Source organism: Pogonomyrmex barbatus, unplaced genomic scaffold (assembly GCF_055798465.1).
Source record: "Pogonomyrmex barbatus isolate J1 unplaced genomic scaffold, ASM5579846v1 scaffold2, whole genome shotgun sequence".
Lineage (NCBI taxonomy): Eukaryota > Metazoa > Arthropoda > Insecta > Hymenoptera > Formicidae > Pogonomyrmex > Pogonomyrmex barbatus.
In genome coordinates this window covers 4595051-4611191 of record NW_028297116.1, presented here as the reverse complement: position 1 = coordinate 4611191, position 16141 = coordinate 4595051, and the positions used below count along the sequence as shown (strand labels likewise).

Genomic DNA, 16141 nt, shown 5'->3' with positions numbered 1-16141 from the left:
CGCTTCCGACTTGCGGAGATCGTAACCCCCACGCCGTGTCGAGACGACAACAGTTGCGGTTAAATGCCTGACATTCGGTGGCCGTGCCGGTCCCCGCCGCCCGTTGTAACTCTTTCGGCTTCACACGACTCGCGAAAGGGGTGGCGGGAACCTCCACCAGGACTCTCGCCCGTGGTGCTCGAGGGCGAACTCAGTTATTTAATTAAAACCGGATTACAGCGTGTGGCGGTGCCACACCGCCGTTACAAGTGCCTGCCGTACATCTGTACACCACCCACGCCATCGATATATACTAATTGCTCTATCCGGATTAAACGCGCGTAAATACTGCACCGCCATCGCCGGGCTAATTACCCCGCAGCTTGTATTTCGCCGTAGTTGAAACGCAGTGGATTTTTGACGGCCGTGAAATCCGAGACGGATACGTACGCAAAAAATCGACGGGCCCGGCAAATTCGCGGCTCGCGGTATAGATCGGTCGGAATGGCCCGGTGGAATAATATTGAGAATTTCAGCTTCGCTTGTTTTAAGCCACGTTTGGTTATCATTTAAAATATGAGTATTCGATTGAATTGATGTTCGTTTTATTTTTCCAATTGTTAAATTATTTTCTTTCTCAAGATATATCAATAAATCGAGATTTTTAAAATTTTGGCCGTAATTTTTCTTCGTAATTTTTGAATCATGTGCATTGCGCCAATTTGCATTTAAAATATTACAATAAGATAATTAAAAAATTCTTGATAGACTTATTATAAATTCTGCGGGTTACAATTGTCTCAATTTTTCTGAGAATTATTTGCAAAAGATTTCTTTTTTATATTTTTTTTTTGCATTTATTTATGAAAATTTGTATTTGGATTGACGTGTCGTAATTACTAAGAGAAAGAGGGATAATTCCTATCGTCATAAGGCTAGGAAATCCGGGCCTTTCATCCCCGCTGGCGAACGCGCTTCACCCCTTCGCAGGCGCGTCGCATCGCGCCTCGCGTTGTCCTTCGAATTCACGTTGATGTTCTCTATTAAATCAAAGAGGTATTCAGATGGCGGCCGATGCGTCAGGAATCCAAATCGGGAGCCATAAACCCCCGAAAGGCAGTGCTCGAATTGCAGCCAAATGTCTCCTCGTCCCGCCATTACGCAGTCGTCGTCCGCGAAACTGCCGCTGTGTTCGCACTCGAAAACAAATTCTTCGGTTCAAGATATTTTTATTCGAGCAACGGGGCGAGTTTCAATGTAATTATTACTAACCAGCGGATATTAAAAATGTCAAATGTTGTTGATCAAACGTTATATTTTCTATTATATTTTCTACATGAACTTGCGAAATGTCGCGTTGCAGCTCGCGACGCGCGCGATTATTTTTTCAATTGAAATTCTCACGAGGGAGGGGGGGGGGGGAGAGGGGGAGAGATATCCCTTTCAATAAAGGCAGGAAAATCGGAATATCGAGTATACGGTAAACGGGCGCGGACATAAATTTGCGAGCGCATCTAATTGAAAGGGGAAAGGAAGAACGGAGTTCACGTAGACGCGCTCCGCTTTGGAGAACAAAGGGGAGGGAAAAGGAGGCGGGTGTGCTGCCGCACAGGAGATGTAGAAATACGAGATGTAGGTGGGAAGGAGTATCGAGAGAAGGGAAGATGGAGGGCGACGTGTTTGCCGGACTGCTCCGTGGGATATGTTAAACTGCTCGGGAATGTCGGCATTCCCCGGATAAACGACGAGAGAAACGCGCGTGGCGCGTCCCCGGAAAACGAGGTTCCATAAAAGAGAAGCGCCCGTGCGAATTTCAAGTATTAGATGCTTCCTGCACGCTGTACTGCTTAGTCGACGTGTTGCGAAGTTGCTTCTCGCAATATTTTCACGAAAATATCCGGACTGCTCCTCGGCAACGCACTTCCCGCACGGTGCCTGTTAGACTTATTCTCTGTGTCTATTTCCGAAAATTTGTTCCCGGTCATTTTATTTTTATTTTTTGAAAACTGCGACGCTTACTTAAATAAAAATCATGTTCTATTTTAATTTATCTTCGCGATAATATTACTATATTAATATATTTTAAGATAATATTTTTTTGTGATTTGATTTCTTTCCGTGCGCGTCTACTAAGCATATGCGTATGATTAAAATCTATTAAAATTAACGAGACACAAATATTTTTGTCTTGAAATAACTAGGCGTGCAATCGATGATATTACATTTTATTCCCCACTGATCTCATTAATGATACATTGTGAACATTGAATTATGAATATTGAGTGTATAATTGAATATCGTGCCCTCGAATAGACTTTGATTTGGGAAAGTAGACTCGGTTGTTCTACTTCTCCGTAAATTGAAGTGATCGACATTTAATCCGATTGATCGGCAATACTTCATATTCGCGTCAGATGAAATTGGTGAATTATGAATATTGAATCGACTCTCGTCTTTTCTCGACTTCCTCTCGCTATTACGAGTAGAAGTGTGTCCTTACTTATGATCACAGGAACAATTATAATAACTTGATCACATCAAATTTATCCAATTTTACATAAGCGAAAATAAATTAATTTGAAATATCGAAGGTAGTAATAATTTATATCTTTGGATTTTAATTAAGATAATAAAAATATTTATCTCTCCTATTGTATAGAAAATAAATAAGTTTCTTAATTTGGATTAAAGAAAAGAGTTCAAAGTTTTAATTAATTTTAGACTAAAGTTAATCAATATGTTGGTATATTTAATAAAAAGAACTTTTGTTTATAGAGGAAATTTGTGTGTAAAGATTTAATGTCTTTTTACGAATATATTTTATTATTTTGTTATTTAAGAAAGATATGTATATAATTTTTTTCAAATATTTATGGCTTGTCGATCAAGCATTCGCAGCTTTTTTTCTAATCTACAAACATGTAACTGACTTCGAAAGAAGCTCTCGCATAATCTTATCACTGTTATCATCAACGGCCAGAAGAACGCCGAAGGGGGTGATTCGCATTTAAGGACCTCCGCTGATATAATTAATGAAAGCGACGTCGTTTTTTCGCAAAGTGGTACGCGGGGTGACCTGCGAAAAGAAAAAGAGAAAGTCGAGAGAGAAGAAAGAAGAAAAAGATGTCGGCAGCTGGCCGCGATTCTTTTGTATCTTCATCTCGTTCATTCTCCTCGAAGTGCACCCTTCATTCTTATCACCTCTTCGAGTTGTATCTTTATTTTGAGTCTTATCACGCGTTTCTCGTTTCCGTGAAATGTTTTCACTTTTGCAAGTTGCGGAATTCTCATAAATGCAATGTACGACATTTCCCAGTTCTCTCTCTCTCTCTCTGGAAATTATTGCTTTGCTTTTCGCAAGCATATCTTTATTGAGAATTAAAAAAATATGACATCATACATAGTATTTTTGTAATAGTTTTGTCACAGTTTCCGTTTCAATTCAAGGATAAAGAAATAGAAAAGATGTAACAAAAGAGCTAAAGTAGCGAGCAGTCTTCAAATTTCCCATCGTTCGCTGCCAACAGAAATATCTTGAACATCAGGAATTTTTGAAGGAACCGAAGGAAACGAAGATTTTTCAATTCTCAAACTATCGTCGGAATTCCTTTCGTCCTCGATTTTTTTTTCGTCGCGAGTCCTTTCATTCGATTAAAGGACAATGCCACCGCGCCCTCCCCCTGGAGACTATCTCTCCAGTCGTGACCATAACTGCGCTATCATTTACACTTAGTCCCCTTTAGAGCGGCACCGGGGTGGTCTCGAGATAGAGCGGTCGCGTATCTTTAATTAAAAGAGGCGCTCACCATCTACTTACCCTGACGCCGAAGTAAAAAGACGCGGCCGTGTGTACGGTGGGGGAGGGGGGGAGGGGGCCATCGCGATATTACAGCATCGCGCGCGGACGCGAGCTGAAAGGCTTGGGGTAAATAAAGATGTTACATTGTTCTTAACGGCCAATCGAGGTGGAGATAAGATTCCGCGCGCCCAGCTGATTTGGTATGTCCTCTTCTTTCTCATTTATTCAATCGAGCTTTCTTATTATCTCTCACAGTCATTTAATTTAATCTAAAAATATATGTGGCATCGTAAAATGGGGTGAATAAAGTTGGTTTTTAAATTTATAGATTGATATATTTGCCCGATGAGTTTTTCGCTATTTTTCGTGACACAGCGGAAGAGAAGATGCGAGGTATCCATTAGTGTCGGTCCACAACAAGTATTTAATCTTTAAGCTGTAAGAAATTGACCAATTATAGTCGAGTATTTTTTTCATATTCGATTATAATTGATCAATTTCTTACTTCTTAAAGGCTTAAATCATCTATTGTGGACCGACACTTAGGCGCGTTCGAGTCGTAAAACTAAATATAAAATTTTACGTACATTTTCCTACTGTACTATATAGTTAAGAAATATATTTTCTTAAGGCATTGTACAAATATAAAACAAATAAATTTGTGCACACATTGCAAATTTTGTTTTTCTAAAGGAAGTTAGATTATATACTATATTTTTTTTATCCAATCTTATGTACGTATGTATTAATGTTTATTTTATTAATTGTGATATTAGGTATAATAATCTATTAACAAATTAAATTAAATAGATGATGGTGTTAAAAATAAAAATTAGATTGAAAGATTCAGAATCAAAAATCCGTAAAAAACATTGATTCTTGTTCATTATTTTCTTCTGATCATGCATTGTTTGTTTCCTTATAATTTGTTTCTTTACACATTTTTAATTCGCGCATTTTTTAATGATTACATAATTAAATGATTAATTACAAATAATCATTTATATGTGTCCATATTGTATTCTGGTATAAGATTATAATTTTATGTTTTTCGAGGTGTTGCATAACGTTAATTTCAGTTTTATTTAGTTTTTAGTTTTACAATTATGTTATTTAATAAACATTTGTATTTTTATTTGGTTCGCATAAATATCTCTGAAAAATGATTTGCATATACATAAATTTTGTTAATTTTATGGAATTTTACATGTCATAAACGTTGTCTATGTCTACACATATTAAACGTCACAAATTCTTGCTCGAATATCGTGCTTTTCGTTTTTTTTTTCTTTTTTTTTTTTTGGTCGTCGGACCATATCGCATGCCTTTATTTATCCGCATAAAAGTGCCATACTTAATGAGGCTGCTATGCGGACAAAACGCGAAAATTATACAAACGCAGTTATAGACACTATATCGAATAATGTCCGCGTCCGCCAGAGGAAATCACGGCGGAATCATCCAATTAACGAAATACCTAATTTTCAATGAAATTCCCATTACACTGCATACGGGGATAAGCTTTAATATTAAAGCATTTTATTAAAACGTAAAATATTAAAACATTGTAATGCATCCAGTGCTCGTCAAATAGCGTCCATGTTTGTACTGCAAACGTTTCGTGCGCATTTGCAGCCTGGAAACAAATTATATCATTTCCTACCCTGCTTACTGCCATTGCAATCAGTAAATATTCCATCGTACAAGCAGGAATTTTAAAAGTCATCGTCAACCATAGCTGATGATATTTATCGATATTACAATACTGAAGGCAACATCGAGGATGAGCGTTACCTCGTCAATTCCACCATCGAAAGAATTTATTATAAAATAAAAATGTTTTATTAATTTTGTTGAAATTATATAGTCACAATTACGAAAGTGAAAACAAATATATAAATGTATATTCTATAAAATAATGATTGATATTGCATAGTTATCAATTTTGATGTAACAACGTTTCTGAATTTATCATTCGAAAAGCAAAAATATTAATAATTAAATGGTTTTGTTAAAACTTTTATACACTTTGCTTTTTTCTATTAACAGAATATGAATTATAAATAAAATTTTTTTATTGTATTTTTTTGATTGTAGGAAAATTGATTTTATTAAGAAATTAATTAATAAATAATTTTTTAATTAGAAAGCTTTATCTTTCCAAATTTGAATAATTATTATTATTAAACAATAAAGCAATCCTATGTGAAATTAACAAAAGTTTTTTTTTGCATTAAAAATGTCGGTATATTTAATACGCGAACAAGCCCATCTTCTCTCTTTCCGGAAACTACGAGAACATCGCGAGCCCGTCGTCTATTTTTACAAGCCGACCCTTGAGGGTCAAGATTTGTGAGGGCGAGGGATATCCCTGTCTTTATGCTGTGGACGTGAAACATTTGTCGCGATCAGATCCTCATGGCTGTGGGCATTACTAGATCGTCTTTTGTCAAAACAAACCGAGCCAATCGCCATCCGGTTATATTTAAGCGATAAAAATTGAAAAAGGTTAAGAACTAACTTGTTTTATTTTATATTATCGTTTTTATGCACACGATCTTTTTTTTTTTTAATATTTTATTTTTTTAAATTGAAATAATAGAATTTTATGGAGAGATATAGAAACAAATTTTTTGGATGCATAATAGCTGTTGTTCCACGAGTTTTCTTTATTTTTTAAGAAAACGTCACTTGCCGTTATCGTCGGAAAATAGCAGCAGGTGCGAGCCCTCAACAAGACGTTTATTTTCGTACGCTCTATGGAATTCGTGTGAGGAATAATATTTTTTTCTGATATATATATATTTCTACTCCTTTTTTTTTTGTATAATCTGCTGTATTTCGCTGCCAATAACAAACAAGACGCAATCATAAATTAAAATAATAATATATTATTTCATATATATTGTATGTAATAAATAGATAATAAAATTCTGTTAAATTATACAAATATATATTATGCAAAGATTACTTTGCAATATTACTCTACAGATTCTTACATAAAATTTTCATAGAATAATTATGATTAATTTATAATGTAATAAAGTTTCATATATTTGCAAATAATATGTTTATTATTATAGCAAAGGCGCAAGTTAGAGTGTGAGAAGAGAGAGAAAATCCAGTTAGAAAGTTATTGGTAAAGTAGCGTCTAATCAGGCAATCGACGTGTCGCAAATGAGAAATCCTATTAAAAAATAAAACTGCATTGAAAATTACAGTAGCGCGCTGATTAAAGCTTTCGCTGGCTTTTTAGCTAGCGGATTTATCACCGGAAGGAAAACGCATTTTTAAACATGATAATTCGATTTGTCGCTCGTTCTGACATCGATTTCGTATAAGCAGACATGCCTGTCTAACTAGATTTCCCTGATATCGCTCGTCAATCTAGCCAATCTATTTATGGCCATTTGTAGCAGACGAAGAGCGATTTATTATTACAGGAAAGTGCAATTGAGAGATTTCATCGTGTGAGTAACGAGGCTAATTTTGAAACGACGGTAATTTTAGAACTATTGGAATTAGGATGAACATATTGTAACTTAACAAAATTATTGTATATATTTATCAGACTTTTATAAAAAGTTTCTTTTTTCTTCCCATCCTCCCTTTTTTTGTAATATCATAACTACTACTACTGCGAGTGTCGTAACAGACAAATTTTAATTTTTTAAAAAAATTTTTTTATTCACAAAATTTACAGATTTGAAAATTTTGAAAAGATGAATATTTTTTATTTTTAATAACAGATTTTTAATAATTATTTATAAAGCGGGATTAGTCAATTGCGTAAAGAGGAAAATTTTTTGAAATTATTTCTAATTAATTTCTCCAGGATAATTTAAGGATTAAGTGGAAGAGATTTGGGTATAACTATCGAAAGGAATTATCCGTAATACGATTGATAAATCTCTGTCATTTCTGTTTACGAATTGATTTTCTTCATCGCGTCGTCGCGACATTAATTCCGCCGACTTCCGTTATCCCGTGTTATCGCGTTTCGCAAGATAGATTGCGATTATTACTCAGGAATTTCAAAGTGCATGCAAAGTGCACGTATGCATTCACGCATCGTCGACTTCGCGTTATTTTATCATGTGGTCTTAGTATCTTATATCCGATGAAGAAAACTTGTGGCATCCAATTATGCAAAGTGCCTAGGTATATTCCTTGTGGCTGATCGAAGAATAAAAATCAGCTTCGCATATTTTAGATACAACAATTTTTTTTAATATCGTTACTTGCATAAATAATGATTAATGTACAATTAATTAAACAATCTCTTGTTGATAATAAATAATAATAAAGTTATGCACTAATTAATTTGCCCCAACATTTTAATATTTTGAATTAAATAAGATTAATAATAATTTATCTGTTCTAAAGTTAATTAAATCAATTTTATTAATGCAGTCGTCTATTTCTATTAGTTGTAAGTGGATTATTTTCCACTATTTCTCATTAAAGATAGAAAATATATTTACCATATTTCCGCATTATCCCGCTATCGTTACGGTGTTATGTAAATCAAGATACAATTTTAAACGGTCGTAAAGACGCACGTCGCGTTGGTCATGTGATCAATACGTAAATGGGATTCCAACGTGTCTCTTCGGGGTCCTTCGGCGTAAATTCCAATATGTGACAAATGTTCGCCGCGTTCGGTCTATAAATCGCTTCTAAATAATTCCGCGCGCTGTGCCCAGTCGATAAATTTGTGCCGTGGCTGTAATATTATCCCTAAAAGAGCCGACACGCTTAGATTTCAATTTAGATTCGACAATTTAAGCGCGTCTCTCCGACGACGACGTCGCCGTCGCCGCCGCCGCCGGTCTCTCGCGAGACGCTGGGAAGAGCTGCCCTGTAAAATAAATCGTCCCCTTGAAATAAACCGTTTGAATAAAACTCGGTGGCATCCGCTGATGGATGCATCGAAACGCATCACGATCGTCGGCATCCCGGTCCCAACCTTCCTCCTCCACCGCGGCTATTCGCGACTCGCGATAAATATTTACCGTCGTATAAAAGCTTTCGGCATCCTACCTCACGCGGCGATGTTATGAAGCCACCTTGAGATACGAGCGATTAACGTGTAATTAAAATCAACCGGAGGAATCCGGCACGTCGGCACCGTGAACTTTTCCTATAAGTTTATGCATTTACCTCGGCCGCGGCCAGGCCGCGCGGAGAGGTGGGGCGGGAGGGGGGGAGGGGTGCGCGCGGCGGTGACAGGCTTTCGTAATTAATTATGCATTCCCGTCAGAGAGTGCGTCTGGCGCGCATTCGAGCCTCGAGAGACAGAAGTATCCCGCTGGATTACCGCGGGCACGCGGCCGTTTCGCATCGCGCTCTTTTTCCCTCGGCTTCCATCTTCTTCCCCTTCCTCGAGCTGTCCCCTTCCCCTTTCCACCCTCTTTCTCCTCTCGTCCCTTCTTTTTCCCTCCTTTTACTCGCCGTTTTACGGGGCAGTAAATTGCGAGTAAACGAGCCGGACCGCGTTGACCTACGACAGTGGTTTTCGTTTCGCGGCTCGTTTCTGGGCTTAATGCGACGCACGCGGCACGACGGCGAGGACGAGGCTCGTCGCGAAAAGTAATTACGACGCGAGTTGAATACTTTTTAAATCGCGTTAGCCGATGTCTTCCAAGAGGCGGCGCGGCCCCCGGTGATCCCATTCCTCGGAACGCGTTCGAGACGCACGCGCTGACTGAGTCCTCACTTCCGAGGAGATCAAAGGCATCCTTTAAATTCGCTTAATTGTCAAAGATAAGATTCTTTTGTTTTTTTTTTTTTTTTTTTTTTTTTGCTGAAAATTGTTTCGCAGGCAATATTTTTCATAACAAAAACGATATATATTGCTATAGTTTTAACTGGAAAAATTAAGATGAAATTTTTAAAGAATTATACTTCAAGTAATTTGGAAATTACTTGCAGATAGAATATTTATTATCGAAATGTAATCAATAGAAAATGCAATTTTAATTGAGAATAAATTAGAAGTCATGAAAAAGAGATTTTTATTTTATATCTTTTTGATAAAATCAATAAGTCAAGTATTCAGTTCAAGTATAAGAGATAATTATTATTAACTTATGCAATAAAGTCTATAAAATTGATAAATCAAATGATGCTAATCGTAATTTCGAATTCTTTGTGTTTCAGGCAAGAAGAAATTCCCCTCGGATCCATCTTGCTGTCCGGTATGTGGTGTGACAGTGAGACCTCAAGAATTGGAGCAACATTTTGCTCAAGAGCTCGATCGATTGTACAAGGTCTCGGCATCTGCAAGACCTCGATCCTCGAGGTCGACTTTACCGCCGACACATCCCCAAGATCATCCCCATGGTCCGATGTTGCATGCCCCATCAGCCGCGGATGGCACCCCTCAAGGTAGATGGGAGACGTACAAGAGGATCAAGGCCAATAGACAGGTAATGCATTCGTTTATCTTTCGTTTTAATATTTTATTAATTGTACGACGTCTCTAAAATCTCCCCTCAACATTTCTATTTTATATATAAAATGTGATAATTATACACAGAAAGAACAATTTTGTTGAGATATATAAAAATTTGACCAGATGCAGATTTGAAAAATAATTTTGTTAACACTAAAAATATGTAAGAGAGGAATCATGGCTGGAATCTTTAACATGTAATTATTTTTCTAATTTATATATATATATATATATAAATTTAATGAACATTCCTACTGCCACTAATATGTTATTATTTGTTGTCTTGTGATGTAGTTAGCCAAAGTCAGAGCTCCTTTAATATTTCAATAATCAATTTAATGATATCAATTAAAAATTTCGAATATTTTATTGCGAAACATGATTTTGTTAAATCATCAAAATAATTAAATATGGGACATTCAAGTTAATTGCTAGAATATTAAAAATTTTTGCAGTATTATGTCTTACATAATTATTTTGATGGCCCAATTATTTTCAAATTATTTTCAAATTTGTATTTGGTCAAATTTTTAGATACTTCAGTAAAACCGTTTTTTTTTTTCCATGTTAATCATGTGCGCGTTGCTATTTTTTCATTCGCAGGCTAGAATACGCGTTAAGAATCGGAAACGAAAAGCGGACGAGGCGTCCTGTCCGGTTTGCAGCGAACGATTGTCGGGTACTCCAGAGGAATTGAATCAGCATGTCGATCGGTGTCTAAACAAGCAAAACAACGGGAATCCCGCTGGACAAAACGCGAACGTCGACGAAGAGGAGGTCGACGTCGAGGGCGATCCCGAGTATGAGGAGTACGAGTGGGCCGGCCAGACAAGGGTGCGCGCCACTTCCATGCTCGTTGGTGGATTCTCCGGTGAGTCCATTTGTGGCGTTAAATTATACGTGAATTTATTATGCTACGCGTAGATACGTGCAAATATTTATATTGAATTTGCGGTTATTAAGCACATATAACGCACGCGATTTTATATATAACTAAAAACGCCGGCTCAATATAGGATGTTAAATATGCGAAAGCATAAAATAAATGCACGCTCGATAATTACGGATACGTATATGACGTAGGTCATAATCGTGTATATTTATTTAGTTTGTTTTTTAATATAAAAGAAGCGCCGCGCATTGTTTGTAATTAATGCCGGTCGATGTTTATAAAATTCGAATTTCTATGGCAAAAACACATTTTACATTCATCGCAAATAAAAACTTCTTAGACAGCACTTTTAAAAACATTATATTGAATATAATTAAAGCATTTTGCCACACGAAATAAACAAAAACCTTAAAATTATGATTTTATGTGTAACTATATTCAATCTTTTTTCTCTAATTATTAATCCTATCTTCTTTACATATCATATTTTCATATAAATTATAAAATCACTGAGAGCGGGCCTGGACTACGATAACATAAAGCAAATATAAAATTAATAAAACACATTTATTTCATGACATTAAATATTTATAGTAAAATTATATTTTATATATCATCATTTATAATCATATTTTATACAACATTACAAAAATAATATGGTATAAAATTTAATTTTTTTCTATAAATCATTTTTTCCTTCTTGTTCAATATATTATATATTTATTTTTATATTAGATTTTATATATTTTTTTATCTGCATGTGTGTGACAGATCTTGTTGATATCATAATTAAAAAAATAATTTAAAATCAATTGAACAATGCGGAGACCAAGAAAAAAAGATAGAAAATAGCTAGCAAAGAATTTACCGTACTCCAGTCATTTGTATTGTTTCTCCCTTTTACATCGTTCAACCGTAATAAAGAAATAAAAAAAGAACTTCTGTAAATTTGTAAAAAAAAAAAAAATTGAAATACATATCGTATTCCTAAATTGATCGACCAATACATACTTCAACTTTTCAGTCTTTTCTTTACATTGTTTTGTTCGCCGAAACGCGCTGAAGGACCGTCGGTTTTCTGCTTCGCAGCAGCGGGTCTCGCCACCTCATCGAGCAACCGCGGTGGCGCCAGGGGCGGGAATGGCAATCAGGAGGACGAAGACGTGGATCTGGTGGTCGACGGAGACGACGCCGCCGAGTTCGGCCCGGCTCAGTACTCCGAGGCCGACGTGGTCGCACCGCGCGTCGACGGCACGCCACGAGAACAGAAGGAACGAGACGCGCTTCGCGAGGCCGTCATTTCGCCCAACGCGCCGCACACGCCGCAGCAGCTGACCCCGGACTCGGCGCAGGGCCTGGTCGAGGTCAAGCCGGAGCCCGGCGCCGCGACGCCCGTCGCCCAGCAGAACGACCCCGACGAGGGCGCCTCCGTGTCGCCCAGAAGGGACGGCGACACGCCCGTCGTCGAGGCTCTTCGCGGCCGCATCCGCGAGCTCGAGGCCGAGATGCGCGGGCAACCCTTCAAGTGTCTCATTTGCATGGTGAGTCAATTCATCCACGCATGAGTAAAGGGACGCATCTCGTAAATTGCGCCTCCCTATTCGTTTCTGGCGAAAGGCACTTTCGAGCGTTTAATTAAAAAAAAAAAAAAAAATGAATGCGTAGCGTGGCTACAAATTGTGTTTGATATTTTTCAATCTCGAGGTAAAAATAAAAGTGAAGATATTTTTTTTTTAAATCTCAAGGTAAAAATAAAAGTGAAGATTTTTTTTAAATAATATTTTATTAATGTACTAACGTTAGGAAATAATCGAAAATGCTCTTTTTAATTCATTCATTCCTAGGTTTTAAGACGGGAAAATGAAGTCAAAATAAAAAAATACTGCTTTAAATTGAAATTTTCCAGAACAATGTATCGTTTGAATAATACGGTTTATAAAATGAATGATACAATCGTAATAATAAAAATCAAGTTTCACTCTTTGAAAACGATTATTGGACGTAAAAACTGAACCGATTAATTGTTGAGCGCTAATATGGCACATAATTGTAATCGAATCACCCTAATTGGCTCATCGTTATAGATAACTTGCTGGTTTTAATATTGTGAAAAATCAAATCGGACATGCGAAAAGTAAGCCGGAAAAACGGCGCGCTTTATCATATTTTATATTATTACATTCTTGTAATATTACATTATACATATTATTTCATCGCGTTTCGTCCGCGCGTCTGAAAACGCGTGTTTTCGCGACTCGTAAATAATTACAGCGGACATATAAAATCGGCGCGTAAAATTCATTTACGCCCGTCGGCGGACTGCCTGAAATATTTAGATCGGCAAATAAATTATTTCCTAGCGCGCCGCTAGTATGCGAATTAAACGAGGTGGCGAAGGAGCATTACGTTGTAATGTCGTCGTTCAGTGTTTCCATCGTCGATGTAATATTACCTGTCCGGCGATCTCGCTCGTAACGCGGTGGCACTACGAGTAAAACGCTAAAGGTATATATATATATCGATTCGCGGTCCTTATCAGCCAGGATTAAACGGCGGACGTATTTGCCGATCCCGGGAGGAATGCCGCTTACGTAACGGCCGCGAGTAATGATCGCTTTAATTCATTTCGTCGGGAAAAATCGCCGGGAGAGAACGGCCGCTGGTGAACGTCGATCCGAATTACTGATCTCGCGATCGTTAAATCTGCCTCGCGTTCGTCGATTGCACCCCACCGCGGGAAAAGTTGCATCGGATACTCTCGCTATTCGACTTTGCGTCAGTTTAATGAGAAGTCAAAACTTCCTTTTTATGCCGAGCCGTAAAGCCTTGAAGAATAATTATGTCGCCGTACGCGTACGATACTGATTAATTAAATTGGCGACATAATAAACTTACGGACTTGGGATATTTTTTACAATATATATATTTTTTTTTTTTGATACACATGCAGAATATTGAATTCAATTATTTTATTTACCGATATTTTATTTACACGGGTTCTCCATTTCAGGAACAATACAAGAAACCGGTTACCTCGGTTTGCTGTTGGCACGTACATTGTGAACAATGTTGGTTGCACACGTTGGTGAGTATTCATTTAGTTCATAATAATATTAGTATGATTAGTTAAACTGCCTTTTTTATATATTTCAAATAATTAAATCGTTAAAATTTTCATAATTATAGATATACGATTTGGAAAATATAACTAACTTTTGTGAATAAATACATATAATTGTATTATTATGTACAGAGTAGAGAGAATCGCGGCGATATATACTCGGGCAAGATTTTGAGCGCCTATTTTTTAATTTAATTAAATAAATTTATATATTAATTATTTTTAGATTTTCGTCCGTAATGACGGACAAAATTTATTTATGGCCTAAATTGTTTGAGTTTTCTTGAGTAGAATATTTAAGTAATCATTTGATTACTTGATTGATTTCTGGATCTAATTTTCTTTGCTTAATTATAGCTTAATTATATTAATTTAATCGCTAATTAATATATTCATTAAAATTAATTACTAAATAATAATATACCGCTTTTATTCAAGATTGTTATCAATCATTTTACTGACTGTTCTCCAAGTTTATTGCGAGTTCGCCTCTGAAGTCGGGCGACGATTTTGGTACCGAAGTGTGTTGAGAAACGAGGTTTCTTGCCATTTGTTACAGGGCGCGAAAAAGCTCTGTCCTCAATGCAACATGATAACGTCACCGTCCGATCTGCGACGCATTTACATGTGAACAAGCCGGCTCGACGTCCCTCAGGAACCGCGTTCACCCCCCGCCACTCCAGGGATCAGCCGGGCAACGTCGTCTACGAGCGTTTCGCTCCTGTAAATACTTGTATATTTCTCTGCGTTACGTAAATTAACTCCCTAGCATTTTAACATGTACGATTATTCATCTTAGAGCTAGTAAATTAACTTCGTTAGTTCTTAACGATCAACGACCGAGCGTCACTCCAGGATCATCCAATGCAATTTTGTGCGTCCACCGATCGCGGCCATATTATACGTATATATTCATTTATATTTACAATTATATTTACAAATTTATATTTACAAATTCGTTATTCAATGAAAACTGTAAACTTACGGGGTAAGTTTTTAATCACGCCGCTCTTTTACTTGTTACCGCAATTACAAACAATTTATTGCAATGCTAATTGGTTGATATATTGACAATTTTTACGGTTTTGTTAAAATAGTATATTTCACTTTGATGATAATTTTTGTTTTTTTTTTTTTACTTTTACTTAGTTTCATATTTTTGTGATTTATTAACAATTTTTACAAAATCAGAATGTTTATTGCGAATGTTTATGCGAACATTTGAAATTAATTTTTTATTATTCTTGATCAAAATATTTGAGCAAGATCTCAAATATGTTATTTCTAACGAAGGCTCATCATTTGTTAAATACGCGACAAAACTGCGAAGATTCAAGCGATACAAATCCGCATCGACGAGAATCGCATTGTACGCTCTGCAATATCTTCGTTTTACCAACGAGGTTAAAGAATCTTAAGATTACACGAAACGACGACTTAAAAGGAAGCCGATTGGCTGTGTAATTTTTTTTCTGCTACGAATTATTTGTACAAGATTTACGATCAAATTTTTATTTGAACGCTACTTATTTTTTTTTTTTTTTTTTTTGATAATCGGCTTTCGATGCTCGTCTCTATCGTATAATTACCAGAACTTTTAGATCATCGTCAAACCAGTCTCTCGCGATGCACCAACGAGTTAATGTAAATACACTAAACGGAAGAAGAGAAGTAAGTTCCCCCCGATCGCTGTTCTGTAATCGAAATAAAACGATCATGGAATGTACAATTGTGTGTACTGCGTTGTCACGCAGAATTATTCTTCTCCCCTCCCGATCAAATCGATATTTATCATCAGATATTATCATCAGATATTTTCATAAAGAAGACTTCGCAGGTACGTGCTTTAATATTCACTATTGTTTCCTGATTTCACTATTGTTTCACTATTTT

At 36.5% G+C, this 16141-nt stretch overlaps 1 protein-coding gene across 4 annotated transcripts in view; it reads left to right on the top strand.

The window, feature by feature from the left end:
• LOC105423187 (ring finger protein 220) overlaps nt 1–15977 on the top strand; it is a 150568-nt gene extending 134591 nt beyond the window's left edge. For all 4 annotated transcript variants that reach the window (XM_025217330.2, XM_089075862.1, XM_089075864.1 and 1 more), the window contains 5 exons: nt 9941–10209; nt 10839–11106; nt 12217–12668; nt 14138–14212; nt 14808–15977. In XM_025217330.2, coding sequence (XP_025073115.2) covers nt 9941–10209; nt 10839–11106; nt 12217–12668; nt 14138–14212; nt 14808–14879 — 1136 coding nt within the window. In that variant the 3' untranslated portion in view covers nt 14880–15977. The remainder of the gene's footprint in view (nt 1–9940; nt 10210–10838; nt 11107–12216; nt 12669–14137; nt 14213–14807) is intronic.
• Nucleotides 15978–16141: the final 164 nt, after the last annotated feature.